This window comes from Colletotrichum truncatum, assembly GCF_014235925.2.
Source record: "Colletotrichum truncatum strain CMES1059 chromosome Unknown Contig_0009, whole genome shotgun sequence".
NCBI classification, from domain to species: Eukaryota; Fungi; Ascomycota; class Sordariomycetes; order Glomerellales; family Glomerellaceae; genus Colletotrichum; species Colletotrichum truncatum.
Genome location: NW_027222406.1, coordinates 2,340,773 through 2,364,316, shown reverse-complemented (window position 1 = coordinate 2,364,316; position 23,544 = coordinate 2,340,773). Strand labels below are relative to the sequence as shown.

General features: G+C 50.0%; 7 protein-coding genes across 7 annotated transcripts; 4 read left to right on the top strand and 3 right to left on the bottom strand.

The window, feature by feature from the left end:
• Positions 1-2,964: 2,964 nt before the first annotated feature.
• CTRU02_213183 (protein phosphatase regulator) lies at positions 2,965-5,388 on the top strand (the record flags this gene model as incomplete). Its single annotated transcript, XM_070205990.1, has 2 exons — positions 2,965-4,848; positions 4,960-5,388. 2 exons carry the CDS (start codon positions 2,965-2,967, stop codon positions 5,386-5,388), a joined length of 2,313 nt encoding a protein of 770 aa, XP_070060383.1.
• Positions 5,389-7,031: 1,643 nt separating this feature from the next.
• On the bottom strand, positions 7,032-8,671 carry CTRU02_213182 (uncharacterized protein; the record flags this gene model as incomplete). Its single annotated transcript, XM_036721745.1, has 2 exons — positions 7,032-8,527; positions 8,578-8,671. The coding sequence occupies 2 exons, from the start codon at positions 8,669-8,671 to the stop codon at positions 7,032-7,034; spliced, it is 1,590 nt and encodes a 529-aa protein (XP_036586913.1).
• Positions 8,672-10,715: 2,044 nt separating this feature from the next.
• Positions 10,716-12,272, bottom strand: CTRU02_213181 (uncharacterized protein; the record flags this gene model as incomplete). The annotated part of the gene is made up of 6 exons (XM_036721743.1): positions 10,716-11,056; positions 11,131-11,261; positions 11,328-11,575; positions 11,669-11,892; positions 11,968-12,007; positions 12,093-12,272. 6 exons carry the CDS (start codon positions 12,270-12,272, stop codon positions 10,716-10,718), a joined length of 1,164 nt encoding a protein of 387 aa, XP_036586912.1.
• An 824-nt stretch (positions 12,273-13,096) lies between these two features.
• On the top strand, positions 13,097-13,916 carry CTRU02_213180 (uncharacterized protein; the record flags this gene model as incomplete). The annotated part of the gene is made up of 2 exons (XM_036721742.1): positions 13,097-13,507; positions 13,569-13,916. The coding sequence occupies 2 exons, from the start codon at positions 13,097-13,099 to the stop codon at positions 13,914-13,916; spliced, it is 759 nt and encodes a 252-aa protein (XP_036586911.1).
• A 915-nt stretch (positions 13,917-14,831) lies between these two features.
• Positions 14,832-15,671, top strand: CTRU02_213179 (phenylacetaldoxime dehydratase; the record flags this gene model as incomplete). The annotated part of the gene is made up of 1 exon (XM_036721741.1): positions 14,832-15,671. One exon carries the CDS (start codon positions 14,832-14,834, stop codon positions 15,669-15,671), a length of 840 nt encoding a protein of 279 aa, XP_036586910.1.
• Positions 15,672-18,301: 2,630 nt separating this feature from the next.
• Positions 18,302-20,956, top strand: CTRU02_213178 (urea transporter; the record flags this gene model as incomplete). The annotated part of the gene is made up of 12 exons (XM_036721740.1): positions 18,302-18,336; positions 18,401-18,436; positions 18,489-18,591; positions 18,645-18,718; positions 18,771-18,877; positions 18,934-19,014; positions 19,065-19,154; positions 19,219-19,452; positions 19,508-19,625; positions 19,677-19,875; positions 19,939-20,673; positions 20,732-20,956. 12 exons carry the CDS (start codon positions 18,302-18,304, stop codon positions 20,954-20,956), a joined length of 2,037 nt encoding a protein of 678 aa, XP_036586909.1.
• Positions 20,957-21,178: 222 nt separating this feature from the next.
• CTRU02_213177 (phenol 2-monooxygenase) lies at positions 21,179-23,203 on the bottom strand (the record flags this gene model as incomplete). The annotated part of the gene is made up of 5 exons (XM_070205989.1): positions 21,179-21,190; positions 21,310-21,452; positions 21,534-21,699; positions 21,749-22,630; positions 22,688-23,203. 5 exons carry the CDS (start codon positions 23,201-23,203, stop codon positions 21,179-21,181), a joined length of 1,719 nt encoding a protein of 572 aa, XP_070060382.1.
• Between the last annotated feature and the right edge of the window lie 341 nt (positions 23,204-23,544).

Below are 23,544 nucleotides of genomic sequence, written 5' to 3'. Positions count from 1 at the left end.
GGAATGATGGGACCATTATTCTCAATCGACACCAACGCTAAACAGGCTCATACCCCGGTCCCTGTTCTTTCCAGTCTTCTCGCCATTTTTTTCTCTCCTTTTTGGGTGAGCAATCAGTACGTACTCATCCCCCTGCTAGCGCTTCTTGCCGCCCCACCTCTTTTTCCTCTTCTTTTTTATCTTTTACGAGTGGAACTGGGAGCACCGTACAGAGTACCGTCCCATCAAAGGTATTTTACTGTCCGCACAGTCCCACCCCAGACAAATTGTTTCTGTATTGTGCACTGTGAAGTGGACGTCTCTTCGGTGTGTGTTTGGTGGTGTTTGGTTTCGCTGAGCTGTGCCTTTTTTTTTTTTTTTTCTTTTTTTTCCCTTCCTCTCAGGCGGCCCAACCCAATCCTAGCTGACGAAAGACAGCAGTAATTCAACTCAATGATGACAAAACAGAGGAAAAGCAGGGCAAAGGAGTAGTGAACGTTAACGCAAACACTCACTGCTTGTCACACGTCCCTGCTTTCACCAGACAGCTAACTCTGGCTCTGACCATGTCCCTGACCTGGTTTCAATAGCTATCTCTGCTCCCGGCGCTCCGGCATCGAGGGGTATGTGATTTGACCAGGGCCGGTCATCGCTGATCTGATTTGAGTCTACGGAGCATTGGGAAATCTCAACGTTCTCCGCACCCAGATGTTCCTTCTCTTTCTCAGGTGGATACCTGGTTCGTGACAGGAACGCAACGGTAGCGGGAACAGCTATGTATCATCACCACCACGGCTCTTCACCAGACCTGGATAAGCGCTGCAACGGGCTGTCTCTGTCCATCTCCCGTACACGACTTCGTACAACACCAAATAGATGGAAAAAGACAGAAGCAGATGGCTAGCTGTAAGACCAAACTGGCAGCCAAGAAGGGTGTGACTGCATCCAGCTGTTACTGCTCCTGCTGCCGCTCTACTGTGTATTCGCCGTGTCGTTCGTGTCTCCCTATTCTGTGCTCGTCACTGCCTTTTGCACCATGATCACGCCAACATGCCCTTTCCTTCTTGTCAAGCATCTCCACTTGGCTGGCGATACCTTACATGTTTGTCAAGGTGTCTTGCGTGTCGTGCTCACTCTATGCGTCTGGTGTCCGTTTCCTAGTCCATACAACCAACACACAGCAAACCTGACTCTGTCTGATGGGGAGGGGGTAGGTAGGAGTACCTTAATCCTTCCCACCCTCTTTCCTCCATCAGAAGTGACGGTAACCCAGTTCCCCTCTCAGAGGCAGCGGCAGTGGCAGGTACCAAAGTCGTTCTTTCTCTCCGTCTCATCAGTCTCTTCTTTTTCTCAACTGCAAGCAGCATCGACCAGCCCGCCCGGCTTGCCGTCTCCGTGCCACTATCCCACGCTTCGGTCGCCTCGTCTGCCCCACCCCTCCTTCCTTGCCCACCACCCATCTCCTGCAGTGAGGTACAACATGGGGTGCACTGAATAAGATACGGTACGTACTTTCGCCTGGCTACTGTAAACACACCCCCTCCTACCTTGCACGCCGTCGCCCCCCGGCCCTTCCTGGAGACCTTGCACGTCGCTCCTTGCCCCCCTCCACGCACACACACACACACACACACGCTCTCACACCCTCTTGCTCTTTCCGACTGCCACCCATCTTTGGTATCCTTGTCCTTCGCCGTCCTTCGACCTTGCAGGGGTGCTCCTGACCATCAGGTACGTGCTACTGCGACTCCCGCCGCCTGGGAACAGCCCCCAGTCTGGCCTGGGGGGAAGGGGAGGGGGGGAGACCGCACTAGAACTGAACTGCCTGATAGCTTTTTTTTTCTTGCTGGGTGCGGTCGCGGTGCTCGGGACTGGTTTGCCATTCAAAACCACTCCGTCCCCTCCGGAGCCGCCCATCAGCTTCGCCTTCTCTCCAATCTTTGTGTGCTCCAAACACCAAAGTCGACCAGTCGTCCAACATCCACATCCACCTCCACCCCTTCTTGACGACTTAGCCAGAGCTGGCCGCAAGAACGAACGAAAGACATCATAGGCATTGAAGGGTTGACCCTCGACGGCAAGCACATTGCTCGTCATACTCGCTGCCTTTTCCCCCCCCGTCTTGTCCGGACCCACGAAGAATCCACGAACGTCGCAAGCCACCTTTGGTCTGACGTCCTTCTTTCACCCACACGATCCGCCGGGTCTTTTTTCTTTGCGAGACATCTCGACCCTCGACCGGCTCGTCATTGCATTCCAACTGCTTTGGCGGCTTCTTCCCACGGGACCCTCCTCCCCAGCTACCGACATTCCTCGTTGCTAAACAAGAGTTTTGTGCCCTGTTGCTGGAATATTGCCAGTGCAAAAACTCTTGGTTCGCCCGCCTCTTTCCGACTTCACCAACCATCATGTAAGTGGTCAACCAACCAACCACGACTCAAACCCTTCCCAAAAAAAAAAAAGAAAAAAAGAAAGAGAAAAGAAACAAAAAAAACCATTTATATCACCACTTCCGTCATCGCTCTCATTCTTGTCATCCCTTACCTTGGTCAACACCTGACATCTTTCCTTCAAATCGTTACACATTTCGTTTCGCGTGGCTTTTCTATTTGCATCATTACATCTACACAAGCATCAGTACCTTCATAATTTCTTTTTCTTTCTACCTATGCTCCCTACTTTCTTTTTCTCATTTGGCTTCTTTCAACCAATGCACTTGCACGGATTTCCTGGCCCAAAACAATAACCCCCGATTCCTTATGGCCGCGCAATCAAGCTGACGAGAACCGCTCAACGCTGCAGAACCTTATCCTAACCGGGCGCTTCTTCGTCCTCTTTGCCGAGTCGTCCTTGATCCTAATCGCATGAATTGATACCAGTTTGCATTTTCCCGCATCTGCCCGAGCCCGCTATAGTCTTACGTGCCGGGTGCACGACTTCGACCATCACACATCTTTTCTCTCATCACACAACAAGCATTCCAAAATGCCTTACACACCACCTTCCCACCGCTCCCCTGCAAGCTCAGCACCTTCGTCCCCTGACGTGAGCCGCCGCTCTTCGTTTCAATCCAGCCCGAGACCGTCATTACCAAGATCCGCGTCTTACCTTACCAAGCACAGGAGGACACCCGCAGCGGCGACAGTAACAAACACAAATGGAAACTCCAATCAGCCTACACCGCCAGGCACATCCGACGACCTCAAAGGCATGGCGACAAGTAGCAGCGTAAGGCAATCGCCCCCGCCGCTGACGGATGAGCGAGGTATGCCTAAGGGTGCCATCATCTCGCCTCCGGACTCGGGTAGCGAAGAAGAGGATGTCGTTGTGCGTGGGAGACAGATCGAAAACCTGAAAGAGCTGAAGGATGCCATAAGCCAGATCCCAGTCCACCGAGAGGCATCTCCCAGCCCGAAGCCTGAGCAGCGATCCGTGGCACTCGTAAAAACCGACGGCATTTCACACAGTTTCAGCACCGGCTCATTGGATGCCCTAGCAAAGAGCGTTGCTCGACGTGTCAACCACGCAAGGTCGAGCACTGAGCCCAAGATTGTCATGTCCAAGTCTGCCGAGGCATCCTTAACCGGATCTGAGGAGGAATCCGACGAGGAGGCACCGCGGAAGCCCCAGATGGTGCGAAAGAAGTCTGGTGAGCTTGTGCGACCCGCGCTGAGGCCGCCTTCTCGCCGTCGACCTTCCAGCATGCCTGGTACCCCGACCTTCTCAAAGGCCGTCCACTTCGACTCTCATCTTGAGCACGTGCGACACTTCCTCCAGGTCGACAGGCCCCTTGCTGTCAGTGCCGGATCCTCGCCTGCCGATAACTACGACAGTGATACCGAGTACCCTTTCCCTGGTGATGAGCAGCGCCCTGGCGCTCGATCTCCACCCTACGAGTGGGAGATCGTCACCGCGAACCCCCCTGTCGACAGTCCTATTAGGAAGGCCCTCCCCGTTCGTCTTGAAAGGGTTTGGCTTTCTAGTGATCAGAAGAACCTTTTGGGCTCCATTTCTGTCGCCAACTTGGCATTCCAGAAATCTGTAACCTGCAGGTTCACCCTCGACTACTGGAAGACTACTTCGGAGGTCGGCGCGGAGTACTCTCACGAGATTAGACCCCACGATGGCGGCTCCAGTTACGACCGCTTCACGTTTACCATCAAGTTGTCTGACCTAGCAAACCTTGAGAGCAAAACTCTTTACTTTTGCATCCGATACAACGTCAATGGTCAAGAATTCTGGGACAACAACAACGGCACCAACTTCCAGGTTGATTTCCGCAAGAAGTATCTTCCTCAAAACGGCAAACGGGGAATGCAAGGCGCGGCAAGCCGCCCTGCCCTTCCCCGCAGCAATCGTCGAACCGGAGCTTCCTCTAACCCTCGTCCCAAGTCTATGCCTGTTGGCTTTGATGACTTTGGTGACGCAGGCAAGGTGCACTTTGACCAGCCCATTCATGAGTACCTGGGAGAGTCAGGACCTAACAGCGGACTTCGCCTCAAGACCAACAAATCCACTGGCAACCTCGCTAGCGACAACCTCTCAAGCCGGCTCTCCGCCCCCAGCGGACAAGCCTTCGCCAACCGCTATGATTTTGGTGCCTCTCTATCTGCTGCTGTTCAGGCTGCCAAGGATACCATGGGCAAGGATCGCAACCCTGATGATCTCTATATGAAGAGCCACCGGAAGATCCAAGTTCCCGCCCAGCAGCCACCGCAACAGAAGCCAGTCTCTAACACGTCATTCACCGGCGTTGCGCCTGCAGTGAAGCCCGCCGCCGCTCCCTCTACTACGGTTCCCGGCAACTCTTCCCCTAATGCTTTGATTGCCTCCTCCTCATATGAGGAACTGGTCAACAAATACTGCTTTGTACGTACTCCTGGTCAACAATCACAGATGCCCGACCCTTTCATCGACTATCATCAGCGCTCGCCCAACCTCAGCCCAAAAAGCTTGTACTGACATTGGATTCTTCAACAGTTTGGCTCCAAGCAGTCTAGTCCTCAGATCACAGATGGCACATTAAAGAGCGGAAAATACGACGGAGCCGTTGACGGGTTGAACAGCTCAAGCTCAAGCTCGAACAGCAGCCCCAGCATGGCCCATCACGCTCAGCATGCCGGTCCCGCCCAGCACCATGCGATCCACCTCCGGGACCCCAACCCGTACTTTCAGCAGCTGGGAGCCTATGGCTCGTCTCCTGCTTCATCTCCACTCCACCAACCCCAGAACCAGCGAGCGAGTCAGGCTTCCGCCCCAGCAACCATGAGATCGGCCTCCCCGGCTGCCCCTGTGGGTGGATTCCCCTTCGCCGGTACGTCGCCGAATGATTATCCGTATGCCCAGCAGCTGCCGGAGCGATATCTTTTCAACTCCGAAGCTCATTCCGCGACAGCGATCAGGGGTTAAGTGCAGCTTCTTCGTTCACTCCCACCTTACTACCGCAAATCTTTAGCGGACTTGTCATTTGACGTTTCTCGATTGTTTTTTCGACCAAAATTTGGAGCTCCTCTTTTGAGCATTGGCGTTTAGGGTGTTTCGACCACCAACGGCCTGGGACGGCCATGGCATGGCGGGGCGTTCAAAGAGTTATTTGCAGTTCTCGGCCTTTACACCGATTTGACGACTACCCCCAAAGCATATGACGAGGGATTTTGGAGTCGAACGGAAAAAAAACACAGCCTTGCTTTTCAATCATTTTCTCGTTGCCCATGCTTGATGAGCTCAACGCGACGTCAAGGGAAACGATTCTCCTTTCGGATGGTACATAGGAACGGACGGCATACATGGAGTTCCTTTAATGCATAATCACTCGCGCCCTCATTCCTGATCCTCATCAGCGGCTGTTGTTATCGAAGTTGAGCTTTTTGTTCTGATTTTTGTTTCTTGTTTTTGTTTTTCGCTGAGACTGCTTTGTTATTGGGCCTCCAGCAAACGGTTAAGGGGGTCTAGAGGGATATCGGATACCATGTGTTTTGGTCAGGGAATGGCATGTCCCCAGGATGGGATTAGGGAATGTCCCAGCTCATACGCTTGGCTCGCACCATGACGGCAGCGTAGCCTGGAACTACCCGGCATAAGCCTCTGTCGGCCGCCCCGATCGATTCCGCGCTGGTCTTTGCAGCGCTGCAGCGATGGGTGTGTCCGAGGGCACCTGGGGGACAAGGGCTTGGGATGGGCAAAAAGTTCAGCAACTGAGTCTTGAGAGATTGAAGCATCGACTCGTTCGCTTGCGACGGACACGGCACTGGTTCATACAATGGGCGTTGGAAGGATGACGCAATCATAATCGAACAGCGTCCAGCCTGGTTTGGCTTGATTAGTTAGGGTAGCATGGAAAGACAAAACTGCCATTGCTCAATATTGGTTCCTTTGCTAGTGACGTGCCTAGTTGAAGATGCGAGGACTCGAACTTAACAGCTAGAGGCATTCAGCTTCGGCTGAAGTAAGACGGTATGCCCGTCAGCAGTATTTAACCGTCCCATGTATCTTGTTATCGGTCTCAGTTGCCTTTGGCGCTTTGCTGTAATGTCCTTGGAGGCATCATTTAGGATTCTGACCTCCCAGCGCAACACCTTATTCGTAAAACCGAGTATGGTTATGCGGGCTTAGGTTCCCATCAACGCCGTACTGCATAGATATATCCTCCTTGCCTGGCGACGCTCAACAGCCTAGAGCGATTTTCATGGTACAAATCGCAAGGCAGTCTGGCCCTGTAGCAGGAAGATGGGTTGCTTTTGTCGAAATAGTCGGAAATTACGGGCTGAAGTGGATCTTCGGCCGTCTAGATGTTGAACCAGGCCTCTCTTATGGGCAGGCGACCTCAACCCGGGCACACACATGACAGGCAACTAGAAGAGATGTATCTTTTCCACCTTATTCAAACTGCCCTTGTATAGCAGCTTCTTCTATAGAAATGAACATGACTTTCACCACACCTCGAGAGTAATCCCTCTTACGCCCGTATGAGTAGCCTGAGATACAAAAAGACATTCTCGGTCGAAGACCCGAAGCCTTATCCGGCGTTTTCATACTCAAAATCTTCATTTCACCTAGAAAATGGTATACTCTCCTACATTCGCCTTGTCTTTCCATTGAAACTCATTCTTGTCGTACATGTAAAACAAGCCAACTCTTTGCAGCTTCGGTTCCGAACCGGCCACTGTTTCCGTGGCTCTCAGTACGAGGCCGATCGTAGCAACATCGTCAACGGTGCCGACCCCGAGGAACTGCATCATAGCTTTCGACACGAGGCAGAATTCCCTGCTGTCATCACTGTCGAAATGGATCCAACCGATTTCCGTCCCGCGGCGCTGAATCGGTACGAAGCCAGCTATACCAGCATCCCTTTTGAACCGAAAATCTATGCGGTCTCGAACAACCCTGCGAGGTCCTCGGATGGTTATCTGTCCGTCAAGAAGCTCCCCGAACGGATTCTGCTGCGATGCGAGCGTGACGTCGACATTTACCACCGTCGCGAGGTCGACCTTTGTGGCTTTCCCCGCGAGCTGGAAGTCCACGTGTCCGTCGACGCAGGCCCACGACCACGACGGCGCCCTCCACTGCTCGGATTTCCCTCTACTCGTGGGCGGATAGTACCTCGCTGGGTCGTCCTGGCGCCAGAGAAGCTGTTTCAGCAGGTCCTCCTCCCACAAACCGGCCAGATACCGGCCGTATTTCCCACCAGTTATGCTTCGGAACCTCGCGGCCATGCCCGCCAACGCCGGAAGCTTGTCGCTGGGCTTGGTGAGGCTGCGCGACGTGTACGTCGTCAGGATCACCGTCCAGTCCTTGATAGTCGCCCCCTCCTCGTCGAGCAGAGGACGAAACCTCGCGTTGAAGATGCGGACCTTGTCCCGGTCCAGGAGTGGACAGATGAAGTCCATCTTGTACGACGAGAACACCAGCCGGCGCGGCGAGAGCTGCCACTCCTGCAGGGCCCACGCGCGGCGGTTGAGCGGCTCGTCCTGGAACGGCACGATCTCGCCCCTGTGGGTGTAGTTCGGCGCTTGTTCGCGCCGCTTGGGATGTTCCTGCACCTGCTTCGACAGCTGGAGGAAACCATCTGCGCAGTCCGCTGCGTTCGCCGCGACGATGGTGAGGTACGCGTTTCTGTAGACGCTTTCCATCTGGGACGACTCCTGCGCCCAGTCTTCCGCGCTGCCTTGGATGATGCAGAGCGCGTCTATCCAGAGGTAGTCTACCCCGAGCTCGTGGGTTACTTGCACCGCGTCCCGGAGCGTGCGGGGGAGGTCGGACGGAGAGAACCCGTTTTGGCGGTCGGCGAGGGTGGACTGCGTGAGGACGAAGTTGTTGGATTCGCCCCAGCAATATGACAAGGTGACGTATTTCTTCGTCTCGGGTTTGTGGTTTGTGGTTGGCGACACGAGCTTGATGATGTTGTTGTTGCCGTAGTCGCTTATATCGAGGAGTCGTGTTGGTACGTAGGTGTCGTTTGTGGTGTAGCAGGAATGCTTGCGTGTGCAATTCACGACTTCATCTCGGATTTTTGGCCATCGTTTATGGTCGATTACTACGCCGACTTCGCCTTTATGGGTTATGAGACGGGGTTTTGAAGATAAAGAGGAAAAGTCTTACCGCGCGGTACGGATGCTGAAGATTCTACCGCACTATTTCCCGGTTCATCCATGCCTTCTCCGTTGCTGGGGCCAGTTGCTACGACATCAATCATTGAGAACGAGCGTTGCCCATTCTGCGATGACGGAGCTACGCATGCCGGCTCGGGTGATGCTGATGATGCATTTTCAGCGGTTGTAGGAGCCTTTTTGTCGGTCAGATTGAGCCCACCAAGCCGTTTACTGAGCCAACCCAGGCTGCGTTGCTTCATGGCCGCCGAGTTCCCTATACCACTAGAGACCAGCAAACCGTAGATAATGTCGCGAGTTCACTGAGGTGAAGCGGGGAATATACCTACCCAACCAAGTGGCAGGCTGAAATTCTCAGCCGGCGGAAAAAGGGTGGATGACAATCTCGCAGCATACATGACCTGCTCTGGTATGTGATTGGGCTGCAGCCCATCAGCTGCTAACCATGTCTCTCAGCGCAGCGGCGATTCTCCGATACGAATTACGATGGCCTCGGAACCTGGAAATGTGGCTCCACTGCTTACTTATTTTACGTACGCCTGGTCTAGACTATGTGGCTTTTCGGGTCAAGATTCTGTGTCCTGCATGATTCGCGTGCGAAAGGGACCAACTATTGGGAAGACACCTCTGATGAAAGTACTAGAATGGCTGAGTACAAACTCGACAGCGAAGTGAAGAAAACTCGCCATAATTCACACATAGCCATAGTAGGTAGAATTGTTGTGAAATTTTGGCAAAGTCATCCTTGAAACACAATGATGCATGAGGATTAGCATAGGGTTTTTTTTTGTTGACAATTATTGCCAACATTAAAAAAGCTTTGATTCTCACAACAAGTACAACGAAAAGCTGTCTGTCCTTGAGCTTTTGAAACTATTATTACGGAACCCTAGTCAACTCCGGCGGATCTTGAATCACCTGGTCATTGGACACTAAGTTCAGAGAACTGAGAAACGAACTTCAGCGTTGCTGGCTCAGACATCCTCAGAGGTAACTAAAGCTTATATGCCTAAGTACCTTACTACCCGTGGCTACACACATTGCAAATAACTGGATGGTTTAATAAAATGAACTGTACTCTTCAATCTATACTGGCAGTCTAATAGTTTTACGTCGGTCTAACAACCATTCTCTATTGGCTTTTTCACTCACAACATCCAACCAATGCTCTGAGTGCAGATTAGCTTCAAAAGCCTTACGGCAACTATACGATAGAAATCACTTACGCTAACGGACTGTAAGGTATGCCTTAAGGAAGAAGGCAGGTGCAACCGCCCGGAGTGTCGACGCAGTTGGGGTTTCCAGGCATGGTGCTGCAATCAGTAGTTCCGCAGAGCTTTCCATTGCATTTTTCCGCACAGACTGCCGAGACAAGGACAGCCAGAAGGCCGACAGCGAGTGTCTTGATTTGCATGGTGGCTAATGAGACGCCGAAGGGAAAGTAGTAGGAACAATAGGTATAATTTAGTCGCAAGTAAGAAGGCCTTGAGTATCCATGCACAGCATGCTTGTTGTTCGATCCTAAATCTTTGGATGCCATATAATCAATCTGGATATATAGTCTCTCACGGAGTAGTCCGTGATTTGCAGCTCGGGCTGGCCCAGGCTTAGAGTTTCACCGCCAGTACGTCAAGCGCCCGTCGGTTATATCTTGTGACATTTCCAGTTGGAACATTCCTCATCAGGACCCAGTATAAGCCCCGTAAAAATGATTCAGAGTCATGTAATCTTGCTTGAGAGAACCCCTATGTTGAATGTGAATAGCTGTGGCTCTTGACAATGTGACGCAAGCAAGGATAAGATCGCTTAGAAAGAGTCAGCTAACCAGAATGTTACGGCGTCATACGTATCTTCTAGCCCTAGTCATGTCGCAACGTTTACATGGATGAGTCCTGTTGCCCCAGGGACTGAGCGACTCTGGGTTAATGGGCAAACAGACGATCAAAATACATATCTTAGAACATGTTACATATTGTCCGTACATGTTGAAGTTGAAGCATGAAGTTGCCAGCGCTCACGCGTTCGAATGAGGCGATTCCACATGCACCAATCTTGCCTTGCTTTATTACCTGATTAATTCTTCTGTGCAGGTAGTCATTGCGGTGAACGAAGGACAAGAAACGTTTCATGTCATTTGGAGGTCCCATTCACCTCAACTTCCCTAGTGACTAAAATGCCCTTTGCACGTACGACATCACCGAGCTCGTTCCCACTGTCCCCTTCATCGTTGCCAATACTCGAGCCTTGCTCACTCAGCCGTGTGAATGGGCGCTCATCATCGAAGGGGCGACTATTGGGCCCTTTTTGTGCTGCTGTGGAACCACCCACATTGCCAACGCGGCTAGACGTTGGCTTAGATCGATCCTTCAACATGTAATTGCTGGAAGAATTGGGAAAGCTTGGGTTGGCCGACGACTTGAGCTTGCCGCTAAGTGCCAAGGTGAGAAGAGGTTTGAGAGTGGGAAGACAAGCTTGCAGACGGGAAAATCAGTCAGCTGGACGTCCCAACTCGAAGGGAGTTGAGTTATAAGAACCTAAGACGTACCACAAATTATAGCTGTGTTAGCCTCCACGTTCGTCCAGATGATTGTATCAATGAAATTCCAGGTGATGTCTGGAGACGTGAGGTCAACGGAAAGGATTACGTATAACCTAACCACTGATACTATGGTAACACTGGGTTTCACATGTCCGTTAATAAAGCTCTACTCTAGGGCAGAGATTACCCGTGGCTCAACTCACAAAATACCCAGTGCAAAAATGAAAGCAAGGGCAAGTTTTTGAGCCTTGTGCAACTGCAGTTGCCATATGTAGGGGATCGGCAGCGCGATGACTAGTGCATCCGTGATGATGTTGGGTATAGAGTTCCCCTTGAAGAACATCTTCACATCCACGCCACAGTGGAACTGATCAGGCGACATGGGGCTAACCGGATCGTAACGAGCCCAAAAGGCATGAACAGGGAGGCACTGGAAGATGGTGACAAGTATCTGCCAAGGTTGGTCATTAATATTAGCAGCCAATAACATGATCAGGATGAGCTTCCTCATTAATCGCACGGGTGAAGATTTCTTTCAACTTACCACTGCGACAAACCATGCTAGGACGATCCCGAACATTGTCCAAATGAAGAATCTAATGCTTCTACGCGTGTTGAAGATGCGCCAGTACAGTGCTAATGTTGACCACTTGACTGTCGACAAGGTTGCTGTGTATGCCAACTCTGAGATAAAAAGGCCTACGGCCCATGCCTTTGTCGCCGAGGGCGGTGCAACCCACAGATGTTTGCCGGTGCCATGGGGTATCACTATCATCAACAGTGACGTATCAAAATACTGTCCTCAAGCCAAATAATGTCATAAATATGCAGAAAGCTACTTACTGTATCCGATGCTAGTGAACACATGAACAGCGGCGGCAGCCTGTAATGAATGCTTGTCAGCATTGTGTCGCGGTCCTTCGTATAAGAGATCTGATAGAATAGAAATGCAAGCTTATGTGACTTACCAGTGCAGCTGTGATCAGCCAATCCTCCAAACATATCTTGTTGGCCTGAAGGCGGCGTGCAAGAAAACGCAGAGAGACCACGACAGCTGCAAGCGCCCACGTAAAACTCAGAGCTCCAATGATACTAGACACTCTTGATTCATCGAGGTCTATGCCAGGAGGAAGCGGCGGAGAGGCCATCTTTCCTCCGCTTAGTGATAGCTAAGGTGAAGAAGAAAGGGATTCATCTGCTTCATGTATCCGAATTCTTCAACGTCTGTCATCTGTGGGGTGGGAAATGATGCGCTTATGTATATGCATCGGAGGACTGCCTGAAATGGTTACCAACATGGCGCCTTACACGCGATGCACCCGAGTCCGGTTCAGGATCAGGGTCCTTTTACCGGGAAACGGGGCCGCCAAGTGGGAATTCAAGATTGAGCGTCCTACGATGTACGCACAGCCTACAAACCAACACTTATTCATCACACCACTCTTTGAAACGATAATCCACTAGCCCACTTGTCCACTTATAGCCTTTAATCTTATTCGCTTGGTACCCCGAGTCAGTTGAAAGATTCACAACAAGGGTTCTGAAGATCTAGGTAAAGTGCGAACAGGATGCGAGTATTTAAGCCACTCGGAAGTGAGCTTGAGATGCTCCATCTTCGATACCATGCAAGGCAATTATTGATGGTGTGATATTCGATCCAACTGGGACAGCCCGAAATGCCGCATCGCAAACTTGGACAAAATAGGATTCGCTGTAGTACAAAGTTTGCTATACCTGGCCCAAATGGGCCGTCTCTGCTCCTCAAAATGACAGGGAACAAATTCTTCTGCACTTGCGGCCCCGCGTTGTGGAATACGCACAAAGGTATATCCATCCATCCCCCTGATCAAGGGTACTCCAGAACTACCTTGCTCCCCTAATCCTCACCAGTTCGTCCTTCCTCGTGTACTCTTCTTCTCTCCATTTTACAATAGATTACAATCGTCCTATAATCGCAGTTACCGTCAACACAATGAGCTCTCCCACACTTCCAACCATATTGTTGGTGCCAGGAGCCTGGCACAGTCCAGCATCATACGACTTGCTACGCAGCGACCTCCACGACCGTGGCTTCCCTACTGAGACTGTGACATTAGCTGGAGTGGGCAACACCGATGTCAACGTAGGACTGGAGCAAGATACGGCTGCTGTTCGTGTCAAGCTGGAGACGCTTGTCAACGCCGGAGGCGAAGTCGTCGTGGTTGCGCATTCGTACGGGGGTGTTCCTGTCGCGAATGCTGTTGAGGGCTTCAACTACAAGGACCGTTTGGCACAGAAGAAAGCAGGCGGTGTCCTTATGTCCATCTATATGACCGCTTTTGCTCTTTCTGCTGGGGCGGCACTGTCTGATGGCGCAGGCTTACCGTCATGGTGGAACGTCACTGTGAGAAAACCAACAGCATTTTAAAATTTAAGAACAATTCCTGACACGTTTTGCAACATAGGATGGTCTCATTTCGCCTCTCAACCAAATCCAGACATTTTATGCGGATGTCGAGCCTTCCCTCGCTGCCAAAGCAGTCGAAGCGCTCCGTCCCCAGCCGTTTAAGACCTTCCAAGATAAATCCGGTTTCGAGCCTTGGAATAACGGGTTCGAAATGGGTTACATCTTCGCAGAACAAGACCAAGCCATACCGCTTGATCTGCAGAAGCTGATGGCATCTCAGTTCCCCGCTGAATCATTTACGGCTAGTCTCCCGGCCAGTCACTCGCCATTCCTTAGCATGCCTAAGGCTCTTGGTGGTGTTTTGCAGGAGGCGGCCCAGGTGGCTGTTGCCAAGAAGAGTGTTTAGACTATGGTGGTAACGTGATGAAACTTAAGCTGCATATGTGATAAGTAGTGACAGATCCTATGAGGGACAATGATAATCAACTCTTCATGTTGCTAACTAAGATTCGTTATCTCTTTGCTTGTCAGATTAATAAGTGACACATAGAAGTCCTGAGCAATAATTACCCAAGGACTGATATGTGTGGATGAGTAAACATTGTTCTCATGCAACTACAGCCCTGCAACAGGGCCATCGCCCCAAGAGAATCCTTTCGCTCCAAACATTACTGATCGGCTTATGTTACGAATAAATGTAGTCTACGAATGATCGGAGGCTATTGACATCCAGTTCTAAGTTGATTATCCTTAATCTGATACTGATTGGGTTGAAGACCGGTACGTGGGCATCTATGACTGTATTTAACACTTACTAATTTTTGTATACTCTCAAAACCTAAGAGATTAATTCAAAAAACAAAAACACTTAGCAAAGAACATAGGAGCTATGTTCATGATTGGTCAAGTTGAGCTATCGATTGACTGGGGTATAGTCGGCCGTCGTAGGTCTTGGTATATCAAGCTTGCTCAAGTGAGGGATCTCATAATAAGCAGTAATAGAACTTACCAAACGCGTGCTGGAACGACCTCTTCCGAAGTGCCGAGTTGGTCGGCGTGAAAAAGGCAATGTTAGCACCGGTTACTGGGTAAGGCAGATTACCCGGTTGCTGGCTAATTAACCTTCAAGACCCCAAAACAACAATAATGTCATAGACGGGGGCGTATTAGGAATTCGGAGCATGCCAGAAAGACACCATGTCACCTTGAAAGGTCCAACTCGGAGGAAGAAAAAGCCATTTGAAGTCCGAATCCCCCTTACGCCCATGGCCCATCTCATCATCTTCACACTACCACCTGTCGACTCTCACTCTTTCGCAAAATGTATCACTTTCTACCTTCATTGATAACAGCTTTGATGCTGAAGATGGCAAACGCGCAAGTTGTCATCGATCGCGTAGCCGACAACTTCGCCTGGAGCGACCCTTTCGGTGCATATGCCACACCGCCAGGTTTCGAAAACAAGTGCGAAGCGACAGCAAACTTCCATGCTACTCAGCATGTCATTCGAGAAGCCCACCAACCACCGCCCGTGGGACTTGCCCCATGGATTGATGCGATCAAGTACTTTTTCGGTGGTCGGCCGTTTCCTGGGAGCTGGGATGGGGTCGACTCTAGGGGGATCAACCGGGAGGTGATCATGATGGAGTATGCTGAGGTGCCGAAAGCGGTCAAAGATTGGATTCTGGAACAACAAAAAGAGGATGGTGACACGAAGTGGCTCTTTGGAATATATGAGAAGCCAAAGAACGGAGGCAAGATCGGAGGCACGGCAAAAATAGGATCGACATCTGACGACCTGGCGGGATTGGCGCCGGAGGATCTGGTAGTCCTCTTTGCGGCCGGAGCCATCTATGAGATCCTGCCCTTATGGGTAGCGGCAGAGAGCGATTGCAAAGCTGACCTATTGGATCTATCAAAATACAGCCCGACTCCCAAAGATGAAAGTGTGGTTGCTTGGGTTGTTGAGCGGACCGTGCCAGACTGGGACTCGAAGAGTCGCGACATAAAGTTTAAGATCAAAGCCCAGGTTTTGACAGAGACTGCGGAAGCTCGCGCTGCTCGAATAAGAGAGGAGAAAATGGAGTTAGCGGAATCGAGCGAAGATTCTATGGCTACGCCGCCTGTTGATGCTCCTTCAGTTGCCAAGGATGAGTTATAGGGGGACTCCGGTGATGTTGTACATGCAAGTCACGGTGGCAGCACGGGTGTTTGATGGGATGGGATTGCTGTCAACCCTTGAAAAAGAGTACGAATTGGAGCAAAATTTGATTTCCCAAAACTATAGCTAACACACTATGAGAGAGGTAGAGACGTCATATACATATTGATGCTTTCATATTCCTAGCCATATGCCGTGGAAGTGGAGACGGGCGCCCGCCGGCGACAGGCCAAAAGCCAAGGCGCCGCCGGCAAAACGAGAGAGAGAGAGACGAAAAGTGAAAAGATAATCGGAAATGCTCAGTTCACCCCAATCCCGATAACGGAAAGGCAGTGATGCCCTATGATAATCATAAAGTTAGAGTAGATGTTAACAGTAAAACTTCTACTACTTATTCTATGTAATCGTTTGATTGTCGCTTTCCTTATCAAGAACTGATGGTCTTAACAATGCAATCTACTAGGTACCTTCAGTTCTACGGCGTCAGACCGACTGGATAAGTACCTTAATAAGAATTAATCTTCTCTAAAGTATGCAGCCTTAGCTCTCGCAATTTATAACCGCGACTATTCCAAGAGTCTCATGCGTCTAATCTCCAGAATGAGACCTTACTCAATCAGATCAGCAGGTACCTCTTCGCACCGAAATCGCTGGAAGACCAAAACCGCATCCATCGTTTTTGGAAGATGGAGTCTCAAAAGGAAAATCGAACGTCACTGCCGCATGCCCGAAAAGTCATTTATTGTGATAAGATAGCGACTCTTCATCAGACCAGAGTACTACACACTGGTATACGGCCGACTCACCCCGCGTAAAGCTCTTTCTAAAGAATCATTTCAAGTTACACCTCGTGTTGGCAAACAGTATCAATATCAGATCGGACTCGAAAGTCTGCACGTTCAGGCGAGCAAGGCCTCGCCATGATGCTTGCATTACCTGTACGAACAAACCTGAGAGGAATCACACCACGACTTCCCACATGGAGTTCCTACCAACGGCTTGAAAATGTCTTTCAAATGCCGAATCTTACCGAACAAGCCCCTGGGGACCCATATAACCATGACCTGGGGTCATTCTGCCGACATGTTACTTGGCTGCATTTCCACGCCACTGTCGATACCAACCTTTTGGCCTGGAAGTGACAAGTCTTCCACTTGGCCTATCAACAATTTTGGGATTACAAAGCTTATTCAGTCACATCGCCAGGTTCTTGATACCTCCAAGGGCCTCATGAAGTAGAGACAAATGCTTGAGGAAGGTATCTCATAAATATTGCGGCCGACAGGGCACTGCAAATTCCTGAATACCATGAACCATTATCGGACGCCATCGAACGTTACCTACTTTGAAGCCTTTCAATTGTGTGCCAAGTAGTTCCGGATGGTTTGTACTCGAGTGTTTCTGCGTCCGCAAAACCTATGCTCACATGCCAGGTTTGAAGTCAGCTATCATATGATCGCCGATGCGCATCGACCCAGCTGAACACCATTAAGAGCTAGTTTAAGGTAGTGGCATGACTGGGAGAAGATGAACCATAACGGTATTAACTAAGGAGACATTTGCTAGGAGCCTTGGGTCAGCCATGAGATTGACTTGCATGATGGTTGTTTTGGGGAGAAGATCGTCGACTGCTTTTTACTGATGCAGAGCACGATGAAACCTTTGGCAAGACGCGCACAACTTGAAGATGGTAGAAATCCTCCCGAAGATTTCGATGCTCAGTATTCTTTTGGAAGCGACCACTGCAAATACCCTCGACATTCGTTACGTTTTGCAATTGGGAAAATCAACAACCAAATTCCTAGGAGACCTGGCTACCCTGCTGTGCATAGGCTTATCTTTCTTGCCTGCGTGATTGGAGGCTGATAAGGAGGTCTGACTTCCAAGAACTGCTAATGCCTTGGCTGCCCCAGAACGAGCCACTGAGAATCCATTACGAAAGTCTCGGCGTCTCTCGCCAAATGATTTCTAGACCCGCAATCGAGCAACAAGCATTTTGCAGCCCCCAGAGTATCAGTAACAAACCTGGAGATGGCGATAGGGACGAGACCTTCTGACCTTGTACCAAAAAAATCAAGAAGATCTTTGTAGCGTATCCCTGCTGGCCCCCATTCAATGGCGCAAGGAGCAAGCATGTCTGGAACTCCTTGCATTCGTGGGGTTTCCGTCTATCCACGCCAAGCTGCGGCGGCACCCTGCACCGACTTCAGCAGCCTTGCATCTCGCCTCTGCCCTTGCCCACATGTTATCCTATTCCGATGACCTTATCTCTTGGGATGGCCAGGTTCGCTCCGGGGGATTGGTACACATAGTCTTGGCCCATTGCCATTATCAGCTCCATCCGATGGCTTATACATGCCGAATGGTACAATAGGTACACGCGCTAGCCCACCGCATCCAAGGGGTTACTGATACCACAGCTTTGTGCCCGCCGGCCACTTAAAGCCGCTGCAAATGAATGTGATGTAATTTATTCATATATATAGACATTGAATTCTCTTCTGACTTGGTATGATAGATGAGTGCCTGAAAGTTTAGCTCCTGGAAATCTCCTATTCTTCTGGGCCAATACAGTCTATCATCAGCCGGTTCTCATATTCTGCTGGCTAGTCCAGGAGTCTCGATTGATCATGGAATCAACTCCGGTTCTCCATCAAGGCTGGGGGTGCGCCTCCCATTTTCCCGCCCCTTGGCATCCATCCCATGGAAGTGTGGCTAATGTCTCCTAGTTATGGCCTCATGATAGGTCTTGGTCTTCTATTTGCGTAGGTGAAACAGATTCAATCAAAACCCTAGCGATGGACTTACCAGTCGTAGGGTTCTCATGATCATCATTACATGGGCTTTGAAGAGGTACAACTATGAGCTCCAAACATCAGAAATGTTCACCACTGCGGGACGGTCACTTAAGTCTGGTCTTGTAAGTATTACAAACTCTATGGTAGGCTTGGAGTACTTACCAAATCGGCATAGGTCGCATCGTCGGTCCTGTCAACTTGGACATGGGCAGCAACGCTGTTACAAAGTACAGCGGTCGCCTACAAATAGTGAGATGCACTGTAACAGTCTGCTTGTAACTGTATGCTGAACTGCAGATAGCGGAGTTTCTGGTCCAGTATGGTATGCATCTGGAGCTACCGTACAAATCATCTTGTTTGCTACGCTGGCTATTGAGCTGAAAAGACGCGCGCCCAACGCTCATACCTGTAAAAGCTTTCCTGATCCTTGATTGAGAGACGAATTCACTGACCGAAACTCTTAGTTCTCGAGGTCGTGAAGGCTAGATATGGCCCAGTCACCCACTGCGTCTACATTGTCTTTTGCTGCTTTTGCAACATCTTGGGTAGGATTAAAATTGTTCCATCTCTGACCCTTTACTGACACCGGAGTCAGTCACGGCAATGCTTCTGACTGGAGGTTCTGCTGTTATCCAGAACTTGACCGGAGCACCTGTAGCGGCGTCTGTATTTCTGTTTCCAATTGGTCAGTCAATCTTCAGAAACAAAAGGTCCTCATGCAATCAGCAGGAATATTGACATTTCCGTAGGTGTGGTTGTGTATACCCTATTCGGCGGCATCAAGGCAACCTTCATTACGGACTACATCAATGGATTGGTGATCTTGGTCATCATATTTGTGTTCGCCTTCACCGTCTACACAACCAACGAAATTCTCGGTTCCCCTGGGCGAGTTTGGGAGATACTCACAGAACTTGCAGCCGAACGCCCGCAAGCTGGGAATGCTGGCGGCAGCTACCTGACAATGCGATCACAGGGTGGAGGTAAGTTTACGCCATCTTGCATAAAAACAAGGGAAAATTACTAAATGAGCCATAGCTGAATTTTTCATCATCAATCTATGCGGAAACTTCGGCACTGTCTTCCTGGACAACGGCTACTACAACAAAGCAATTGCAGCTTCCCCAGTTGATGCACTACCTGGATACGTCATGGGGTATGAACGTTACCGTATGAAGTTTTGGTAGCATACTAACATGCCTGACAGTGGTGTGAGTTGGTTTGCCGTCCCGTGGCTTACCGCAACGACCATGGGCCTCGCCGGTCTCGCCCTGGAGAGGTACGACATCTGGCCCTCGTATCCCAACAGAATGGCGGCTGCAGACGTCGATGCAGGATTAGTTTTACCTACAGTCGCCGTCGCCTTGTTGGGTAAAGGAGGTGCTGTTGCGACTCTCATTCTCGCAGTAAGGCCCCAGCCGGTGTTTCTGATACTCCATTGTTCATCTGTGCTAATCTTATACTACCAGTTTATGGCCATCATGAGCACTTACTCTTCGGAACTCATTGCAGTCTCGTCAATCTGCACCTATGATATCTACAAAACGTATTATAACCCCGCTGCGACCGGTAAGCAGCTCATGCGCATCAACTACATCGGCATGGGAATCTTCGCTGTGGTCATGGCCGGCTTGGCGACGGGGTTCAACTACATTGGTATCTCCATGGGCTACCTTTACCTCTTGATGGGAGTCATTATCTCCTCTGCTGTTCTCCCCGCAACCCTGACCCTACTGTGGTCTGGCCAGTCCTGGGCCGCTGCGACCTTTAGCCCAATCATTGGATTCGTGCTGTCCATGACAGCCTGGCTCGTCACGACGAAGATAAAATACGGAGAGCTCAGTGTTGAGAACACTGGTGCCAACACTCCCATGTTGGCCGGTAACCTTACGTCTTTACTCGCGCCGGTCGTCTTCATTCCTCTTTTGACATTCATCCCGCCGTTCAAGCACCAGCAATATGACTGGCAGAGCATGCTCAACATCCGACAAGGGAATGATGATGATCTTACTGATGCTGCCCACGTCGATCTGGAGAATGCCCCTCAAGCAACATCGCACGCTGTCGGAAACACCGAGGAAGAAAAGATCAAGTTAGATCGTGCTGCCAAGATCGCTCGATGGCTTACAGTAGGCGTTACACTCGTACTACTAATTCTATGGCCGATGCCTTTGTATGGCAGTGGCTATGTCTTCAGCAAGCCAGTAAGTGACCAAGAAACTGATTTATAACGCTATGGAAAATTTCTGACAATTAAAACAGTTTTTCACTGGCTGGGTCGTGGTGGGTATCACCTGGCTCTTTGCATCTGTCATTATGGTCGTATTCCTGCCCATATTTGAGTCTCGAAGTACAGTAATTCGTACTACGCGGATGATGTTCAAGGACCTGTTGGGAATGCGCGGAGGAAAGCCTGTCACCGAAGGACATTCTACAGGCACCGAGACTCCACCTGAGGTGACGGAAAAGGCGGATTCAAAAATATGAAGCCAACGAAACCTTTGCAAATCTTCAAGTTACTAGCGGGAACTTGCGGAGGTTTTCAAACTGAGACTATATCATGTTGGGCTCTGGCGAAGAATGAGCGACATCTGAGAGATCGAAGGATACCCAAAATAAGGTCGTATACTAAATATTTCAAAATTTAATTACTCGTTAATGCTTATTAAACTGCTCGGTTTCAATATGAAGCTGTCCCTCGCTACAGTGCTACATGCTGTGCTTTTAAGGTAACACGTTGAGGTCCGGGTTAAAGAAGCCGTTCAAGAGCGATTTGATGGCAGCCGAACTTTCCAATCCGCAAATCTGGGCGACATCTGAAATCGCTTAGTGAAACTCACATAGTTTCGAGTTACCATTGACTTACACTGATCTGGGCGAACAAGCACCATGGCGCCAATATCAGGATTTACGCCGTACTTCACATACGCTTTACCATGGCCATTGTGATAAGATTCATCATCGACAAGTACATTTCGAATGCCTATTTCAGAAAGACTTCGTCAGTGGCTGCTTACTAGTAGTTTACTAACGCTCTTATGGTAAAGATAGACTTTGCACTTACAACGGACGCCGTGAGCCCCGCTATTTGGCGTGAAAAAGCGTGGTATTTTTCTCTCATCAACGGCCTTTCGATCTGATTTGAGAACCAAAACTGTATGTATGAATCTGTGGAGATCCTCTCGAAGAATTGGTAGCTGTGTAAGTGTATCTTCCAGCTCCTTGGCAACCTCGAAAAGGGTTAACGAATGCGGTGAAATGACTTTATTGTTTGCTTACTTTTGTTATGCGGTCTTCGCCTTGATTTATATCTCCGCCAAAAATGATCAGATGCCATCGCGAGTCGGATAACAAAGCTTTGGCAAGCTGAATCGCTCGAGCATCGAATAAACGAACGACCTGTGCGCTTGGGAATCGCATTCCTACGTGTACCCCAGTGGCTAGTTTATCCGCCTCACTCGGTTGCGTGAGCGCAGAAGGCTTGTACTTTATTGCCAAACCAGCTGTGTATCTTCCAGACTTGATGAAATAGTCTTGAAAATCATCAGGAGTAATGCCGTGCTGCTTCCGGTATGACGAAGAGAAAAGCTTGGTGAAATGACGGTCAAATTCGATTAGATCTTTGGCAGTCTCTTGCCGCTCGGAAACAAATGTTTCCAAAATCGATGGCCGCGCCTCTCCGCGAATGATGGCAGCCAGCTTCCATCCAATGTTGTACCCATCCTGCAAACTGACGTTCATTCCCTGCCCAGCTTTGGGGGAATGGGTATGACAAGCATCACCAGTGAGAAAAACTCGGTTTTCCTTGGTAAAATGGTCTGCAAGTCGTTGCCCAATAGAGTATACAGAAAACCAAGCGATTTCTGCGATTTCCATGGTATAAGGGCGAAATATCTCGACAAGACGATTCTTGACCTTGTCCATCGTGACATTGTTTGCTCCCCAGCCGGGTGTCTCCATGTAAAAGCGCACTTTTTCGTCTCCCTCTCGCGGGATTATCACGAGGTTACCTGCCGCAGATTGTAGAACGCATTTCTTGCGAATATCAGGGAAGTCGGTTCTAGGATAGACGTCCATCACTGCCCAGACTGTGTCGGTACTATCTCCTACCATCTTGAACCCAAGTGATTTTCTGACGGCACTGTGTGCTCCATCGCAACCCTTAAACAGTATGTTAGCGGTCGAATAATCTTTAGGGTGAATACTCGTGAAACCTACTAAGACGTATTTTGCATGGTAAATGCGCTCAACTCCGTTTTCAACTGCCGTAACTGTTACACAATGTGCTGCTGGGTCTTTCGCAGATTGACTGTTTACTTCTACAGCCTTGACATCGCTTCCGTACTGAATATGTGACTGCCCAGAGGAAAGTTCGATGTCTCTAATCATAAGTTCATTGATTCGCGCCTGGTTCAGAATGACGTGGGGCAGGTGGCTGAGACCCGGCTCAGTGTCTGGCTCAAGATGAGATCTGCGAATCCCGTCATCACCGTCCGACGCCCAGAATGCGAGCTCCAGTACGTGGTATGCCTCTCTTAGGAGGTCTTCGGAAAGGCCGAGACTTTCAAATATCTCAACGGTTCTGCACTGCACGCCGTCTGCTTGACCTTGCTGAAGTGGCCCGTCTCGCTTTTCGAGAATCTTGTAGTTCACCCCGCAACGAGCTAGCCATACAGCTGCACAGAGACCAGCAGAACCACTGCCGCAAATCAACACGTCCGTCTCTTCTGACATCGTGTTGGGGACTAAGGGAATCGTTCTTAATGAGTCGAGCGGAAGTAGTATTAAACCGATTATCGGCGAAAATGTTGTTTTTATATGTGCTTGGTCTTGTAGAGAAACCTAAGCACTCTACGTCAAAGGTGGAGTTAAACTTAACTCCCCGACCCGATGCATTTGCCGTGCGGGGTTCATGGCTGTAGTCGCGAGCAACTCACATGATGGGGTACAGGCAAAGCTTCTAATATCATCGAAAACATAATGCGAAAGATTGATTGAGGCAAACTTGGAAAGATTAAGGGAGGAAAAGCTGTCGGATGCAAGAGCTCCTGATTTCTTTGGTTTGAGCCGAAGCA